Source organism: Artibeus jamaicensis, unplaced genomic scaffold (genome assembly GCF_021234435.1).
Source record: "Artibeus jamaicensis isolate MK-2021 breed Jamaican fruit bat unplaced genomic scaffold, CSHL_Jam_final contig_1998, whole genome shotgun sequence".
Classification (NCBI taxonomy): Eukaryota; Metazoa; Chordata; class Mammalia; order Chiroptera; family Phyllostomidae; genus Artibeus; species Artibeus jamaicensis.
The window spans coordinates 1,270,046-1,287,504 of NW_026521407.1; the positions used below are offsets into that span (position 1 = coordinate 1,270,046).

General features: G+C 58.6%; 1 protein-coding gene across 3 annotated transcripts in view; it reads left to right on the forward strand.

Annotated features, from left to right (window-relative positions):
• The first annotated feature begins 2,931 nt into the window (after positions 1-2,931).
• SRCIN1 (SRC kinase signaling inhibitor 1) overlaps positions 2,932-17,459 on the forward strand; it is a 64,851-nt gene continuing 50,323 nt past the window's right edge. For all 3 annotated transcript variants that reach the window (XM_037149897.2, XM_037149898.2, XM_053656623.1), the window contains exon 1: positions 2,932-3,055. In XM_037149897.2, coding sequence (XP_037005792.2) covers positions 2,932-3,055 — 124 coding nt within the window. The remainder of the gene's footprint in view (positions 3,056-17,459) is intronic.

The following is a 17,459-nucleotide window of genomic DNA, read 5'->3' on the forward strand; positions in this document are numbered from 1 at the left end:
GCCAACCCCTCCCTCACACAGGGCCTGCTGCCTCCCATGCCCGTGCTGGGCAGGCAGCCAGGCAGAGAGCTGGCCAAGTGCCCACTGCGCACTCAGAGGCCAAAAGATGGGCACCATCCAGTTGGCAGAAGGAGAGGCAGCTGGCCCAGGAGGAGAGAAGTCGGGGTGCTGACTGCTGGGGTCGTGTGCCCAACCAGTGTGTCCAAGAAGTGCTCTTGGCTGCCCTCCTGAGCCGTCTGGCTGGAGCTCGGATGGGCCCTGTTCTCCCCCTGCACTGGCCCTGCCACCTAAATTATTGCAGCTGGAGGTTAATCTCTGAGGGGCATCAGGGACTCGTCCCTAGCCAGGCATGTGGCTGGCTCAGGGCAGGCATGGGGGCGGGCAGGAAAGTGGGAGAGCCTAGAATAAGGCTGCAACTGGGTAGAACAGGAAGTGGGGAAACCGGTTTGTCATTTGGGCCTCTTGGGGTGGGGTCTCCTCTGCTGCCTCTCTGCCTGCCTGCCACTCGGCCTGGCCGACCATAGGGAAGAGATGTAATGCGCCCCTTCCTTGCTCATCTGAGCTGGCTTTGGGGATACAGAGTAAAGAAAGCGGGCAGGGGACTTAGCCCACCTTCCCTTCCCCAAGAGAAGTTTGGGAGAGAAGAAACAGGACAGAAAACCGCAGGGACACAGGGAACAAGTAACCAGGACAGGAGGAGGGGTCAGAGCCGGTCTCAGCTGGAGGAGTCTTTGCGTTCCACAGGGAGGCCAAGGTAAGAGTAAGGTGCCGGTGGGACTAAGACAGGGGGTAGGGGAGCAGTGCTGGCCTCTGCAGGCTGAGGTGGTGGTGGCAATGGCGTCGCCAGGCGAAGTGTAAGGCGGGGGTGGGCAGGAGCTGAAGCGCCCTCCTTTGGGGTCCGGCTTGAGAGGTGATTTTAGACACACCTCACTACTAGCTTAGGCCCCTGCAGTTACAGCAGATGCCTGAAGGAGGGGCCGCAACCAGAGCTGGGGGCAAGGAGACACACCAGCAGGGGGCGCCGGGGGACTGAGTCCCGGCCACTGATCAGTGTCTAAGGAGGGGTGGGGGTGGGGGGAGCGTACGAACAGAAGAGGAGCAGGGTCCAGACTCTCCCTGCATAGGACGGCTGTGGCTTTCGGAGGTCACCTTGGCTAACGAGTGCCCCCGCCAGTCCCATCGCCCCGCCTTGCCTCCCTGCCCCGTCCCTTCCCGATCGCTTCTCCATTCCAAAGAGCGCGCAGGGGCTTGGAGACCGAGAAGTCTTCCAGCCCTGGAGGTGCAGCCCCTCCCCCGAGGCCGTTTCCGGGCCTTGGGTATTTGTCTTTATAGCGGCGAGAGGATAGCTTGGGGTGGGAGAAGCAGGTGGAAAGAGGAGGGAAGCGTGAGCGCGCCTCTTCCCCGGGCCCCGCCGCTCGCCGCGGGATCCCGCTGCTCCAGGGCGCGAGGCGCCGCGCCCCCTCCCCTCCCCGCCCCGCTCCCGCCACCCCAGGCGGCCCTTTGTATGTTCCGGCCACACGCCCGTGCCCGCGCCGCGCGCGCTCCCGCCCGCAGTGACACACCCGCGCCGGTTCGCGCGCGTTCACACACACACACACACACACATACACACACACTCGCTCTCTCACACTCGGTGACACGCCCGCGCGCGCGCGCGCACCCACACGCCCGGCCGCCGGCGCCCTCCCAGCTGGTCCACCCCGGCGGGGCCCGCGCCCCCGGCCTGCCCGCTTGGCACCGCGCTCCGGGGCTGGGGCCGAGCAAGGAGCCGGAGAGGCAGCAAGAGGGCGAGCGCCAGGCAGGCCGGCCCGGGGCCCCCGCCCCCCGCGCCCCGCCCGATGGGGAACGCTCCGTCCCAAGGCATGTCCCTGTCTCTCTCCTCCCTAATGTGCCTCCATGCTTAAGTGGAAGGTATTTCTGTTTTCTTTGTGTGTTTTCCCCTCGGCCGGGGGCGGGGGCGGCGGCCGGGTCCGGGAGGCGGCGGCCCGAGGGGCGAGGGATGCTCCGGGCGCAGGTGTGTGGGGGGCAGGGGACCGCGGCGCGCCCAGCTTGGGAGAGGACACTAGCGAGCGGAGGGCTGGGACTCGAGAGGGGTTCAGGAATTGGCGAGGCTGGAGACCGGGTTGGGAGGGCCTAGTAAGGCCGGGGGAGCGGGCCCGCGGGGGTTAAAATTTAAAGGGGTATGTGTGGAGGGGTGGGGAGAAGAGGAAGGTGGATGGATGGTGAGGACAGTGGGTGAGGGGAGTGGACCATCCGAGGTGGAGGAAGAGAAGGATGAAGGAGGAGGCGAAGGGGTTGGAGAAGTGGGGGGAACATCGAAGGTCTCTCCCACAGGTCCCAGAATGGGGTGCGCAGACTTGGGTAGCGGTGGTAGGCGCTTTGAGCCAGTCCCCCAGGGGAAGAAGGGGATGACTGCATTCTGGGGTTGGCTGTGTTGCCGGGATACAAGTCTGTATTCCCCACCCCGCACCCCCATCACCTCGAGGCCCCAGCCCTGGAGACCTCGGAGCCTAGGCAGCAGTGGCAGAAACTGGGGACTAGCTCCCAGCTCAGCTGGTGGGTAGGGAGGGGCCACGAGAGGGAGGGGTTGGGGAGGGGCTATTTGATCTTAAGCCCTCCCCCTGAAGAGGGCAAGGGGAGGGCGCCCCCAGCTGGGCAGAGCGTCTAGGGTTAGTGAAGAGTTAGGGACCGCTGGAGGCTGATGGGCAGAGGGAGGGGCTGGGGACGGGACGCCCCTGGCTCCCTCCCTCCTCCCACGCACCCCCCTGCTACGTCAGAAGCTCCCGGACCAGCTCTGAGTCCTGTCGGTGGGGGCAGCAGGATGCTAGTGGAAGCAGAGGGGGCCGGCCGGGTGCCTCCGCAGCTCGGCTGGCAGAGCCCAGCGCGGTGTGTGCGGCTGCTGGTGCGAGCACCCCCGCCCCACCCTTCCCCATGCAGCCCTGGCAGTGCCTCCGGCGCTTTGCCCTGGCCTGGTGGGAGAGGACAGCTGAGGGCAGCTCCCGATCTCCCAGGGAGGAGGCTGGACCGAAGGACCCTGGGGGCCGAAGGGAGCCAGGTGAGCAGGAACAGGGACTGTGCAGGAGGGGATCCTGGACTCTCTTTCCCTTTCCCCAGATGCTATGCAAACCAGGTCTTGCAGCCCCCAACTTTAAGGGAAGTGGGTCCCCTGAGCTGAGGTTCCTGGATGAAGCCTTTCAGAAGATGTTGGAGCTACTGTTGTTTTGGAAAACAGATGAAAGGCTGGGAGTGGGGGGCAGTCGACCAGACTTCCAGGCTGATGGGTCTGAGTGTTTGATTTGGGGTTTGAGCCCTTTGGTGGGGGTGGAATTCTGGATATATTGGTCTGGGTGACCTTGAGACAGCTGCTTTGCTGTCTCCGTGCCTCAGTTTCCCTCATTTCCTTCTGTGTCTCTTGCTGATCTTAAAGAATTGATGATGCGTTTGATAGAGACTGTCATTGCGAAAATAACGAGACTGTCATTATTGGTGGCAGCTGTGATGGTGGAGGTTTCTGGCGAGGTTGTGCGTTTGTACGTATGTGGAGAGCAGTTATGGTTTATGTGTGAGGGTTTTTGCTGTTTCTGCTCGGTGTTGGGGCCACTGTGAGCAAGTGTCAGAGCCAGACACTCGCACAGGGAGGAGGGCTCCAGGGGACCTGAGAGTTGGGCCAGACACTTTGCTCATGGGCTGGTGTGCAAGCAAGAGGTGGGGGTGAGGGCCGTGGGCATAAGGGGGGGGTCCCGAGAATAAGATTACCCCAACCCAGACTGCCTGGCACCCAGGCACCGCTGGCAGTGAGTGTAAAGGCTTTGCTCTGGCTTCCTGCCACCCCGCCTTGGGGACAAGAGGGTCTTTGTCCAGTGCCCCCCTAGCGCTGCTTCTCCCGTCCTTACCATGACAGCCGGTTATCATGATGACCCTTGGGGCTGGGATGGAGACCTGGTGCCCCATGTGCTCTGGGATCGGGAAGAAGCAACTGTGGTCCTCAGGCCACGTTGAGTGGTAAGGGGGCGCTCTCAGGGGAAGGGTCCCTGGACATGGGACCCTCTCTGCTTGCCTTGTTGCCTAATGCTGGGATTCTGGGGTCTTCGTGACCTGATTCCTGCTGGGCTGAAGGTTTCTTAGAGATGTGCAGGGAACAAGCTGGTGCTGGGATGCAGATTCTCAGATGCTCTTGCTCTCTTCTTCACTCTCTGGCCAGGGACCCACCCTGGAAAAAGGGTTTAATTAGAACCATTGACTCCTCTTTGGCTGTGGGCATTGATCTCAATGATGTGGTCAGAGCCGGCGGAGTGGGGGCGGCAGCATGGCTGCCATCTGCCCAGTGCCAGCCTTGGCTTTCTCTGGCAAAACCCAAGTTTAGGAGGGAGAGGATTTTTGGAAGTACCAAGTCTATTTTAGCCCCCCACCCCCACCCCTCACTCCAGGTTAGGTCTTGGGGAAAGAAGGCAGATGGGGTTGAGGATTAGAATGGACCGAGCTGGAGTGTGAGGATCTTCCTGAGCTTTGGGCCTGGGGCTCAGCAACGGAGGGGCAGCTGTGGTTGGGGGGGTTCGGCAAGGGGGAGTCAGGAGGCAGTTGGTGGGGTCTGTGGGTGTGGGGCAGGCAGAGAATTCAGGGAAAGGATCTAGAGGAAGGATCTAGGGCTTGCCACAAAAGCTTTTCTTTCGAGGAATCCCAAGCACTTATCTCCTCCAAGCCCTGGCAAGGAGATTCTGTTTCTTTCTTCATTTGTGTCCTCGAGACCCAGAGAGGGACAGAGACTGCCTCTGAGGCCCAGTGGCCCTGAGTCTGGCCTTTGAGCCTGGCCTGGCCAAGGGGCCCCTGCCTAGGCACCGGGGCTGAGGGTGAAGCCCCTGGCAGCCTCAGATCTGGGCTCCAGGCTTGGCGGGAGTTGGGGGACGCACTGTGCCCCTCAAGCCCCGGCTGCCTGCTGCGGTCGGGCCAGTGCAGGTGCGGCTTCAGGGAGCCACTGAGAGGCTCTTTGAAGATTCCCTTGTTGACTTCCTAGGGCCCATTCGAGCAGAGATAATAAAAATCTGGCCGTCAGCGGGTTTGAGGGCTGCACTTGCTTCCCCTTCTTTCATTCCCATCTCTGAAAAGCGGAGATGAAGGCTTTGGATTTGGCTAGGAAGCCGGTTTGCTCGCCCCGAGGGAGGGAGAGAGGGAGGGAGGGAAAGAGGGAGGATGGGAAGCAGAGGAGGGCGGACTGATTTCCTGGCAGCCTGGGGAGTTGCAGGGGAAGCGGGCAGAGGGGCAGGGGCATGGTCCCCAACTCCTGCCAGACAGCCCCAGGCCTCGGTGGGGTTCCTGTGCCCCACACCCAGGCAGCTTTGTCCTTCAGTGGCTCAGTTCCGGAGAGCCCTCCCCTCTCGGCTCCCCTGTGCCCCTCTGTGCCCTTCAGTCTCCCCACTCCCTGCCTCACGACCTCCCCTGGCTCTGCCCGCTCGTTTCTCCTGCTCTGCCTTTCATGCTCTCTCGCCCTTGTCTCCCCCTCTGCTCCTCGGTCTCCTCTCGCCTCTTGCTGTCTGCCCCCTCCCATCTGTCTTCCTTCCCCCTAGCCTAGGTCCTGCTTTCTAGGACTGTCTGGAGGGTGGAGAAGCCAAGCTGGGGGGGTGAGGTAGGAGGGGGGCAGCCTCAGCCAAGGAAGGGACGGGCCTGGGTTTATTGCGGTCTGTCAGGTGCCGTAGTCATCAGAGTCCCCACCGAAGGGAGCTGCTGAGCACTTAGGGATGTGCCTGTGCAGTCAGCACCACAGCGGGCACCTTGCCCTGACATTGGGCTTCAGCCACTCCAGTTCTGCTGCCTTCCACTGCCACCGGACTGCCGGGAAACCATGCCCGGCCTCTGGCCCCTCCACCCACTGCCCCGGTCATCACTGCCCACTGTTGCCCTCCCACACACTACACCGTCTCCAGGCTCAGAGGCAGGAAGACGGGGATTCTGATAGGCCTTTCTAGAACCCCATCTAGGCCCTGCACCCCCTTTGACATCTGGGAAACCCCCCATATGAAAGACAAGACAGTTATGGAAAGAACACTGGGCTGAGAAAAGTCCTCATTAGGCTCCTTGCCCGGTGACCAAAAGTCTGAATGACCTTGAGCAAGTCCCTTCCTAGGGGGCCTCTTTTCCTCACCTGTGACAGGAGGAGGTATGGGTTGGATCATCCCCAAGGTCTCTTCTGACATTCTACCCATGTTGTGTCTCTCTTCTGGATGATTTGCATATGCTTTGCATATATTAATGATGTGTGCTTGAAGGGGGAGGGTGCCACCCACAGGGACCAGAGTCCCACCCACCATTGCCATTCCCTTTGCCCATTGGCTCAGGCTTTCTCTGTGTGAATCCCCCAACGGGTGGAAGCTGAGGCCTGAGCATTCCCTGGAGAGGTGAGTCCAGCCTCCCTCTGTCTCAGCCAAGCAGGAGGCAAGATGCGGGGAAAGCCCTAGTGACAGGGACCCCTGCCCTCATCCCTTTTGTTTCAAAAGGTCCAAACACAGAAGCCAAGTGGTGTGTAAATCCACTAAAGTTGCCCGTGGCTACCATAGGGGGTGTGGAACCCCATGAAACTATCCGAGGGGCTTAGATGTCTCCCTCCGGCACCAGGAGGCCTGGGGACGACAGGAGCTGGACTAAGTTTAAGAGCTCTTCCTCTGGCCTCAGCTCCCGCCCACCCCCAGGGCAAGTCCTGCCGCCTTGTGCCCCCACCTGCTTCTGCTTAGCCCCCCGGGGCTCTAGGTGTGTGTGATTGGAACTTGGACCTGAGAGATGGTTAGTGAAAGAGAACTAGATCTGTCCATCTGTGGGTCCTGCCTAGTCAACACACAAAAGGTGAGCTCCATGCCCCTTGCAAGGGTCACAGACATCACCAGGGAAGACCTTCTGCTCTCAGTTCTGCCCCACCTCCATCTGCCCAGACCGATCTCCTGAGGACTGCCCCCAGGGCCTCCCCACACCCACCACCGGGCAGGTGCTCTGTCTGCGTCTGGCACAGGCCAGTGCTCTGATCCCAGTCCTGCCCCAGTTCCCTCCACTCCTATAACACCCATCACATGGGCACGACAGTAAAGTTGGCACCTGGAGAAGATAATGTGGGGCTACTGAGCAATGGTGGGGATTTCTGAAGGTGAGCAAAAATGCCCTCCACCGCCAGGAGAACTGGGCCTGAGGAGAAGCAGCAAGAGGGATCAAGGTCAGATTGATTCTTCAGGAGGGACTGTCCCAGGGGAGGATTAGTTTCTGGCCATGGAATTGTTGTGAAAATTAAGTGAAATCCTAAATGAAAATGTCCAGCACATTGCCTGACACATACTAAACACTCCAGAACTCTGAGATTTAGGATTTTACAAGGGATGAGGAGCTGGAAGGACCATTTCCAGAAGAGTGGTTTCTCCCACACGCAGGCTGCCGCTCCCTCACCACACCCCTCACGCCCCACGCATGCACTGGGCTCGGGGCCGAGCCATCCTGGTACACCCTGCCCTCATCCTCTCTGCTGCTGGGCAAACAGAGTGTTTGGAGGCCGGGAAACCTGTTCTCCTCCCCCTCCCCCTATCTTTGCACAGGACAGCTGGAGAGAAAGCAGGCCCACGCTGCAGCAGGAGGAATAGAGGTTACATAGGAAGAGAGTCCCGGGGGTGGTGGTGCGCAGAGGGTGGCCGTGGGAAGGGTGGCCGCTCCAGGGCGGGGAGCTAGGACAGTGTTCTCCGCGTCTTTTACCTCCAGGAGAGGTGTGCGTAAGCGTGAGTGGGGCAGGGACAGGGGCAGGGAGCTGGTAGGCTGTCCTGTGAGATGGCCGGAGGAGCTTGGCAGATCCAGTTTAACCTCTTGTGGCTCTTGTGGTCGGCGGAGCTCAGAGGGCCATGACCAAGGGGTTCAGAGCTGCTGGGGGGGGAGGGGATCCGGAAGTCATTCTTTGATCTCCAAGGGCAGAGAAGTGAAGAACAATGTAAAGAGAAAGCACTGGACTGGTGTCAGCTTGTCTACTTCCTCCACTGCTGTGTGACCTGGGGCAAGTTATTTGCCCCCTCTGGTCTTCAATGTCCTTGATGTGAGGAGAGAGGGTGAAACTAGAGAATCTTTAGAGATTCCAGCTGCCATAGGCTCTACCCACCTCCTCTCTCCTGAGATAATGCATGCCTATCCACACAGACGGTGGGAAGGATATTTCCCAGCTTCAGCGAAACCAGGAAAAACAGAGATTTGGCCCAAGGGAATACTGGCACGCGCATGCACATGTGAGCATACACACCTTACAAACAGGGCCTCGTGTTCCAAAGACATACCTTGTTCGAATCTGTCCTCTCAGCCCGGAGGACAGACAAAGGAGTGGCTATAGGGTTCAGCTATCATGTAAATCATGAACTCCTTTTCTTCCCACCCCTGCAGAACTACCTTGCCACACTCCATTCCAGCCAGGGATTATAATCCAGTCCGTATTTTCTCCCACTGAGGCACCTCCAGCTGATGGCTCATCTCCCGGACAACCTCTCCCTGGTTCCTGGTAGCCTCAGCCACTTGGCCCAGTTGCCTGCATGTTCTGGAGTGGAGTAAGACTGGGAAGCAGTTGGCTTTTCAGATGCCTGCCTTCCACACCTCTGCAAAAACCCTCATGCCTGGACACTGGCTTCTTTTTCACCCCAGCCACAGAGCATGCTAGAGACCCAGACCCCAGGGCACATGGGGTGGAGGGTGGATGGGAGGGCAAACCCAGAGATCCCACAGAGAGGCCTTAGCTAGAGAGGTTTGTACAGAGTGTAGGAGGTGGAGTGGGGTGTTCCACAACCCCCCAGGACGTGTGATAATTGCAGACACAGGAGGCATCTGTAGCATCACCCCAGGCACCGACATCTGCCTCGTTGGGGAAGAATTAATGATCCCAGCTCATGGGGAGGCATTCCGAGGCTCACTGAAACCCTTGCAGCCTTGCCCAGCCTGTTTGCCTGCTCTCCGGGGCTGGTCCCTGCTTACTCTGTCTCTGCCCTGCGGCCAGGCTGGTCTGATGAACCCCTATTCTTGTCCCAGCCTCCTAAGTTGGAAGGTGGGGCTCTGAAGGAAAGTGAGGGCTCTTAGGACTTGCCAGTGCCCTGACTTTTCAGGATCTGCGTAGCCTGGGTGCTCAGGGGATTTTTGGATGTTAAAACAAGAAGCCCCTGGGGCTTCCTGAGCCTCTTCTGTGATGGAGGTGGGGAAGCAGGAAGGCTGCTCCCGGAGAAAGCGGGAAGTCAAGTAAGGATGAAGCTTGGGAAATCCTGGGCCCACTTCTCCGGAACCCAAGAGCTCGCCTCCTTCCCCAGACCCCTCCCTGGTCCATCAGCAGCTCGGGGTTAGAGTCTTTTGCCTCTCACCCCTAGGATGAGGCAGAAAGATACTAAAGCAAAGCTTTCTCTTCCACTTATGGTTCTTAAGAAATAGTTTCTACTGGAGCATGGGGTGGAAAGAGGTTAGACTTCAGGCAGAACTTGCCAGAGGGCACTGAATGGAACATAGTCAAGACTGGGGAGAATGGATAGGACACCGTTTTGCTCCCTGGTCAAGAGCTCAGGTTCTGGGGTCAGACAGGTCTGGGCTCGCATCCCAGCATTGACTTGCTGTCTGATTTCGGGCAGATACTTCACCTCTCTGAAGCTCAGTGTTCTCATCTGTAAGTTGGGACTGGTAACAGCAGTTTCCTCACTGGGTGGGTACCAGGATTAAATGGAATAGTATAGGCTGAGTTCCTGGCACATCATAAGCCTTCGATAAGTAGTCATTTCTTTGTCTTCATCATCCTCTTCTCTAGCCAATTGAATGGTTGAATGGGAGACCATTCTCTCTGGAGGAAGGGGCTTACGTGAGAAAACCTTTTTTGTCTTTTTTCACACTCAGATTTGGGTGTTGGATCTCAGCCTACCTGGGGCTGGGCCCCTGGAGCCGCCACTTAAGGCTGGTGGTGGAAAGTAAGCTGGTCCTCCTGGGTCTTCACTCCCCCTACCCTGTGGCTCTCTGTCCATGCCCACCCCCGCAGCCCAGCTCCTCACCCGGGAAGCCCCCTGGGTCAGGCATGTCAGTGAGTGCCCCTGATTCCCCCCCCTAGTCAACTTCTCCCCCTAGTCCCAGCATCTGGATACGACAGTTGTTTCTCCCTGGGATGCCTGCGTCGTGGGTAATCAGTGAGAAAACTGGAACCGTGAGACTGGCAGGGGGCTCTGTGAGCACTTGCAGCCAGACGTGATGTGAGGATGGATGGTTCTGAGCCAGCCAAGGGAGGGCTGTGCCTAAGAGGGTGCCGAGGCCACAGTGTCTCCAGGCAGGAACGGTCTCGATGCTGCATGCACCAGGATGAAAGGCAGCAGGCGGGTACAGTGGTCCCCCTCTTTCTTATGGAGGGTACGTTCCAAGATTCCCAGTGGATGCCTGAGCTTCAGACAGTACCAACCCTACATATATATATTTTTTACTTATATGTCCCTATAATAAAGTTTCATTTATCATGAGTCATAGTAAGAGATGAACCATAATCACTAATAATAGAACAATCTGCTGTGATAAAAGCTACCGGAGTGACTGTGGGGTCATCATTGAGTAAAATAAGGGTTACTTGCGCACAAGCACTGTGACATGGTGACAATGGATGTAGTGAGTGAGATGGCCACTAACTGGTGGGACAGTAGAAAAACCAGATGAAGGATGATTCACGTCTTAGGTGGGATGGAGCAGGAAGGTGCGAGATTTCATCATGTGACTTAGGACGGCTCACAATTTAGCGCTCATGAATTGTGTGTTTCTGGAATTTTCCACAGAATATTTTTGGACTGCAGTTGGCCAGGGGTGTCCAAAACCGCAGAAAACGGACCCGTGCGTAGAGGGTGGCTCCTGCAGCCCCAGGGAAAGAGAGCACAGTGAGAAGGGCTTTCCCGTGGTGGGCGGAGGAGGCAGCCATGATGGACGGGTGCGGGGGGGGGGGGGGGGGGAGGTCTGTCCCACCAGTTTGAGGGCTGGTGAGTGCAGGGCAGGAGCAAGACTCCCGTGGCCAGTGGGCAACTTGGGGCAGGGATGCCTCCCCCCCAACTCCCCACCACGCCCCTGCCTTAGTGCGAGTGTGCGGATGCTTGTTGGGTGCGGAATGTCTGTTTCCTCCACTGCAGTCAGGGGAGGAGGCCTTCCTCAGCGGTAGGAGCTGATCCGAGTAGATGGGGGTCTCTTGGCTGGAAGAGGTTGTCAGCAGAGCAGTCCTCTCTGACTCCGAACTCACCTACCTTCCGAAATGGGTGACAGGTTCGGGAGGCAGAGGAGCCCTCCGAGGTGCTGTCATTTAGGGTCTCGTGTGGGCACACCAGGAAAGAGTCTGCCCCGTCTCTGGGAAGAGAACCAGGCTTACAGGCGGTCTGTCCCCGGGGACTCACTCTGGGGACCCTGCGTTTTCTGTGTTGTCCAGCTGTCTGTCCTCCTGTCTGTCTCCCACCAGTGTCTCTGCCCCTTCAGTCCCTGTTCTTCCTCCAACACCCGGTCGCCATCCTGCCTGCCCCCCAGCCCCAGTGACTGCCCAGTGGACAGCTCCTAAGGCTCTGCCTTGCTGTCCCTGTCCCCTCTTCCATGGCCCAGTTGGGAGCCCTGCCCCAGCCCCTTCCTCTCTCCAACTCCTCCTCCCCAGCTCTGGGCATTCATTCACGACTTTCCTCCTTTCCTGTCCCTCACCCAGGGCTCCAGCGTGCAGCGGGAGGGAAGCCTCCAGGACTCTGTTCCCTCTGTTTAAAGTCTCCAGGTTGGTAAGCCAGGAGGGAGGCCTCCCCCACCATTCCACTCCCACTGCTCCCCAACCAGATGCCCCTCCCCAGCCTAGAGGGCCAGAAGTGGGGGAGGGGGCCATCCCTGGTGGGCCCAGACCTTCGCCAGGGGAGGGAACAGCAGAGACCTGACTCGGGGGAGGCCCTTGCCTGGCAGAGAATGCATCTGTCTGCATGTGAGTTAGCGTGCGTGCGCAAGGCCGTGTGCATGTGCGTGTGTGCTGGCGGCACAGCTTCCATGTAACCGGGGAGGGTGGAGGAGACAGGAGCTTTCTGCTGAGGGCACTGGTGGCCTTGGGGGAGGGGACCCTTCTCATGGCCGGAAAGGCCATGGTCCAGCCATGGCAAGAAGGTGGGGATGGGAGAAGATGGGACCCCATCCAACCTCAATACGGCTTTGTTTATAGACCCTTGCAAACCTGAGATCTCGTTTCATTTATTCAGCTATTTGTTCATTCCTTCATGTATGTGTCCACTCATTCATTCAGAACAGATTCATTGAATACCTCCTTCGTGCTGTCCCCACGCTGGGCTCAGAGTCCAACAGTGACCGAGACGGGTGGACCGGTAGAGCTTAAGGGGTTGTCTGATTCTCCAGCTGTGGGGCCTGGCACTGGGGCCTGGCCAGCTGACTGCAGAGTGCCTGCCCGTCCCAGGGCCATGACTCTGCGTCCACTGATGTCCCTATCTGCCACTGCTCTTTCTGCTGGCAGCTGCTCTGTACTTTATGTCCTTGTAGAGTGACCCTTGGCCCAATGGCACCCCTCTCATAGTGTGCTCCCCTAAGCAAGCAGTGACCAAGGCCCCCTACCAAGTCCCTGGTGACCCTGGGGACTGTGGGAAGCATTGTTGGGTCAGGGCTGAGGCCACTTCAGAGGGCCTCAGGCAGCCCAGGCTGGGGGAGGAAAAATGGGCAGGGTGCCCACCCCCGACTTCTGTACCGCTGACCAGCAACCTGGGCTTCTGACTTGAGAGTCAGTCTGTCCTTGGCTCCATGCCTCATTTACGCCACTGCCTGGCTGTGCAGCCTGGAGCAAACAACTTTCCCTCTCTGAGCCTCCATGTTCTTGCAGGCAAGATGGTGCAAGAACACCTACCAAGCATGTTGTTAAAAGAAAAGCAAAAGCAGTAGCGGGTCCAGAGACTGCTGGTTCCCTTTCTGTCCCCTCTCGCACCCCTGCCCTGTTCTCAGCTTGGGCAGGCTGCGCCCTGGGGACTGTCTGGGGACTGTCCCTGCCCCCACCTTGGGAGAGGGGCTGCTTGGGCCTCCTTGTCCTCCAGCCCTCCTCCAGCTCCCTGAAGGATGCACTAGCCCCAGTCCGGGCCGGCAGCCTGGGGAGGCAGCTCTTTGCCACTGTGGCTGCCGCTGCCTTGATGGCTTTTTAATAACTTTGCTCGGAGACAAAATGCAGAGCGCTCGTTTGTCTGCCTCTTAATTAAAATTACCGTTTTCCTAAAAGAGCTACGGCGCTGCTCCCTTCCCTCCCCCACCCTCAGCTGTTGCCAGGAGAAAGCAGGGGTGACCGCAGTCCTTCCCCCCTGCCCTGTCCTGGTCTTGAACGCCACCTCTGCCTTCCCCACACAGATAGCAAAGGTCCCGGGGAGTGGCTCAGGGGCAGAGAATGGCGAGGGCCGGGGCCTGGACGCTCCCCTCTTTCACTCACCCCCTTCTGGAATACTTCCAGAGGCAGGGAGCTCATTATCTTTCAAGACTTACTTTCTACATCAGTAAAGGGGGGGACCAACCCCATCCTGCTTTAAAACCCAGAGTGGAGTGAGACGTGGGTGGGTTTGGAGAAGCGCCGTGCGGGGTTGCTGGAGTGATACCGGGGTGGGGGTGGGGAGGCGTTAGGGAGGTGGAGGCGGACACAGTGGGGCCGGTGCTTGCTCTGTGGGCACCGAGAGAGAGAGAGAGAGAGAGAGAGAGAGAGAGAGAGAGGGGGGAGGAGAGAGAGGAGGGCTTGGGGGTGGAGGGCTGGCAAGCGGTCAGGGCCTCATTTAGTTGTTGCTGAGTTTTGAGGGCGAAAAGTCATTCTTGATAAGAACGCAAATATTAACGACCCATAATGTGTGAGCCATATGTACCGCATTAAGCTCTGTCCATGTGTTAGTTCATTTTATCCTCAATCTGTCCCCCGAGCTCCACGCTCTTGTCTCGTTTCGGGGGAGGAGACAGGCCAGAGGGGTGAGGTAACAGGCTCAAGGTCACACAGACCCCCAGTCGTGGCAGCCTCAGCCCCTCCTCCTTCCTGAGGCCCAGTCTCAGTCCCTCTGCCCTGTGCAGAGGGGCGCACCTTTGCCTCACTTAAGGGCTCCACAGGCAGGGTTCCTCTGTGGTTCACGCCGCTGAAACCCGTCTCTGAGGTCCATCTCCTTCTTCCTCCCTAACCCCATTCCTGGCTCCACTCAGAGGTGGGGGCGGGGCGGGGAGGAGGACTGGAGCTTGGAGTGTTCCGTTTGCGGAGCTCCTTTTCGTTCTAGCAGAGTTCCATTCCACCTGGGAAAAAGACCCAGGGGAACGGGGAATGACACAGTAGCTTAGTTGTGACAGCTGCTTGGTTGTGAGACAAGGGGAGATGGTCTTATAGCATAGCTCCACCAGTAAGACCACCTAGGAAGCACTCTGGAAGGTTCTGGAGACACAGGAGGTGCTGAAGCCTGAGCCCTGGAGGTCTAATACGGGAGGGAAACTCTGAGACATCATTTACTCCATCAGCTCCCTGTAGGCCTGTCCTTTCCCTCCCAGTGCGCCTCTGCCACTGGGAGTCTTCTTCCAGGAGCACCTCCCTTCATCACCTCCCGGTCCTGCCCCCCCTTAGCCAGCACCTCCCTGAAGTGCCCCTCCCCAACTACCTCTAATTGACCCCTCTGAACTCCCACACATGGTCAAATCTCTAGTGGCCATTGGTTCTGGACAAACAGCCTACTAGTCCACTTTACTCTTAGGGGCAGCAAGCTTGGCGCCTTCAGGGGCAGGACACAGGGAAGTAGTGGGTGAGGACAATAGGGGCCGGTGGGGACTGTGGTGAGGAGAAGAGTGCAGGGGCTCCTTAAAGGCACTAAAACTGCAAGAGAACAAAACAAAACACCTCCAGCCAAACAAGATGCCCACATCTCAACGTGGCCTGCATGTGATTCTCACTAAACTATGATTAATGTATCTTGGCATCCTCATAGCGCCCAGCACATAGTGTATATTACTAATTGTTTGCTGAGTGAATATACGATCGTACATGTGCCAGGTACTGTGCTAGATACTTTACGTATTTATTTCTACCCATCTTCCTAAAGCAGACACAGGTTTTCCCATTTTGCTGTTAGGAAACTGACGGCCAGAGAAGTAAAATGACTTGTTCACGGTCACCTGTATGAGAAGTGGCCAAGGCAAGGTTTGCGCCTTGGCTTGCTGTGTCCTTCCCGCTCTGTTTGGTCATGGTTGCGTGGACATGTGTGCAGAGGGGTGCACATGACACATGCATTCAGTACCCGTCCTGGGTAATGGAGGCGAGTGGCCTCCCGGTTCACATGCACCGCACGGCTTGTGGGTGGACAGGGTTGAAGGAGATGAGGGCCACAGAAGCAGGGAGGGAGTCGGCACCCCTCACTCCAGTGCACCCCTCCTCCCTCAGCTTCCGGTCCCATCCCAGCAGCCTGGCGATGGCAGCGCGGTGACAGGTGCCGAGCTGTGGAGATAAGAGCATTGCTGATTCCCCGTAATTACTGTCTGATGAGATGCCAGAATTAGCCACTGTGCAAGCATGGGACCAGACACAGAGTTGGGGCGCAGTTAGGGCAGCAGCTAGGAGCGGGGGAGACTCTCATTCCAGGGCTGGGGCCCTGAGGCAGCCGGGCAGGGCCAGGACCAGAAGGAAGTAGGCTGGCAGGGAGGGAGCACTGTGTGGTTAACAAGCATCAGATATTATCTTGTGGGCTGCGGTTTCCCAGTATTCAAAGTGTGGCCGAGCGATACCCCTGAGATGTCTGGCCGCTGGACAGGGCCTCCAGGGCCTCGGGCCACGAACCAGGGAATTACAGGCAAAGGAGCCTGTGCCCTCAGACTCCTGGGCACACCCTTTGGAGCCTGGAGCTTGCATCTGCCTTGCTGGGGCTATGTGGGGCATTGTCATTAGGAAGAGGCCAAGACCTAGCGCAGACGCCTTGAATCTTTGAATCACTTTAGCAAGGTCAGGCGCCGAGGGCAGATGGAAGTGCCTGGAGGGAGCGGGCAGATTCAGCTGACCTTGCCAGGAGAGTCACCCGACCCAGGCGAGAGGAGTCTAGTTGGCCCCCGGGGCCTGAGGTCAGAGGAGGTCTGAGAGTGAGGAGCAGGAGACAGAGAAGGACCTTTCTGGCCCCCGGAGCAGAGCGGCGTGTGCCCTGGGCATTTCTTTTCCCTGGCACGTATCCAGGGGGCAGGAGGAGGGCTGGTGGGGACAGAAGCTGCAAGGGGTCATTTGGGCTGCTCAGACCTCATCTGGACCATTGGAGTAGTTCTGAAGGCCACCAACTGAGAGGGGTGGTGACACGGTGGGGCTCACCCAACAGAGGGCAGTGTGGATGGCTGGGGAGGAGGCGGTGGCCAGGCCACTTCCTGGCCAAGAGAATGGCCGAGGTGTTGGGCTCAGGAAAGAGCTTTTGGGTTCAGGTCCCTCTGTCCTCCTCCAAAGGAAGAAGTTGTGTTCCTGGGTCCCCGTGAGAGCCATGGACAGGGACTCTGGATGCAGGGAAGCAGGGGCCCCACAAGGTAGACGTAACGAGGTCTCTGTTCTCGGAGGTGGCCAAGCCCCGACGGCCTGGCGTTCCTGCAACAGCGAGGTCTGGCAGTTCTCCTGTCTCGGCACCGCCTGTGGCAGGGGCTGGCAAGACTGCACCCAGCGAAGGTGTGAGAAGAGGGGTGGGCAGGGGTAGGTGCCCCAGAGGTTCTTTCAGGACTGTGCCACCCGGTCCCGCTGGGCTTCGGTGGCCCTGGGGCAGCTCTGCTCCCTGCCTCCCCTCTGGCTTCTCAGCAATGCCCTGGGGAAGGGTCCCTTTGGCTCTTTCAGACCTCAAAGAGGATGGGGTTGAGGATCTCTGACCTCTCTGGGGAAGAGAGCCACTGGATAGATGGAGGAGACGAAAGGGGCTCTGGCCTGATGACCGGGAGGAAGACTCAGGGGTGCCTTGGAGGCAGAGTCAGCATCTTCCTCAGGGGCTGCAGGGTGTAGGGAAAAAAGGGGGTCTGGGCTGAGGACCCCTGCAATTGAGATCAGGCTCAACTTTGACTTTGGGCAAGTCGCCCCTTCCTGAACCTCCGCTTCCTCACCTGTAGAATGGGGGAGAGCAGCCACCCAAGGTGACTCAGAATTGAATGAGATCGGCTGTCAGAGCCCTTGTAGACTGCCATGGCCGTGGGAGGGGGGGTCTTTTGCAAGTAGATAGAAGGGGAGACTTTATTTCTCCCCTGCCTCCAAGCCTGTGCCCCCCTTCCTGGGAAGCTTCTGGTTGGACAAGAACAGGGAGAGCTTTTGAGAGATGCCCCTGGTGTCTGGTTGGGCTTCCCAGGTCAGCCTGCACCCAGTGGTCGGCAGAAAACTCGCTGAGTCTCCTGCCTTCTCCGAGCTCCAGGCTGCCTTCCTCCTGCTTCCTCCGGTCTCTCATGATACTAACCTTGACGTCTACATTCTTGGTTGGCTTGCTGGGCAGTAGAGTAATTAA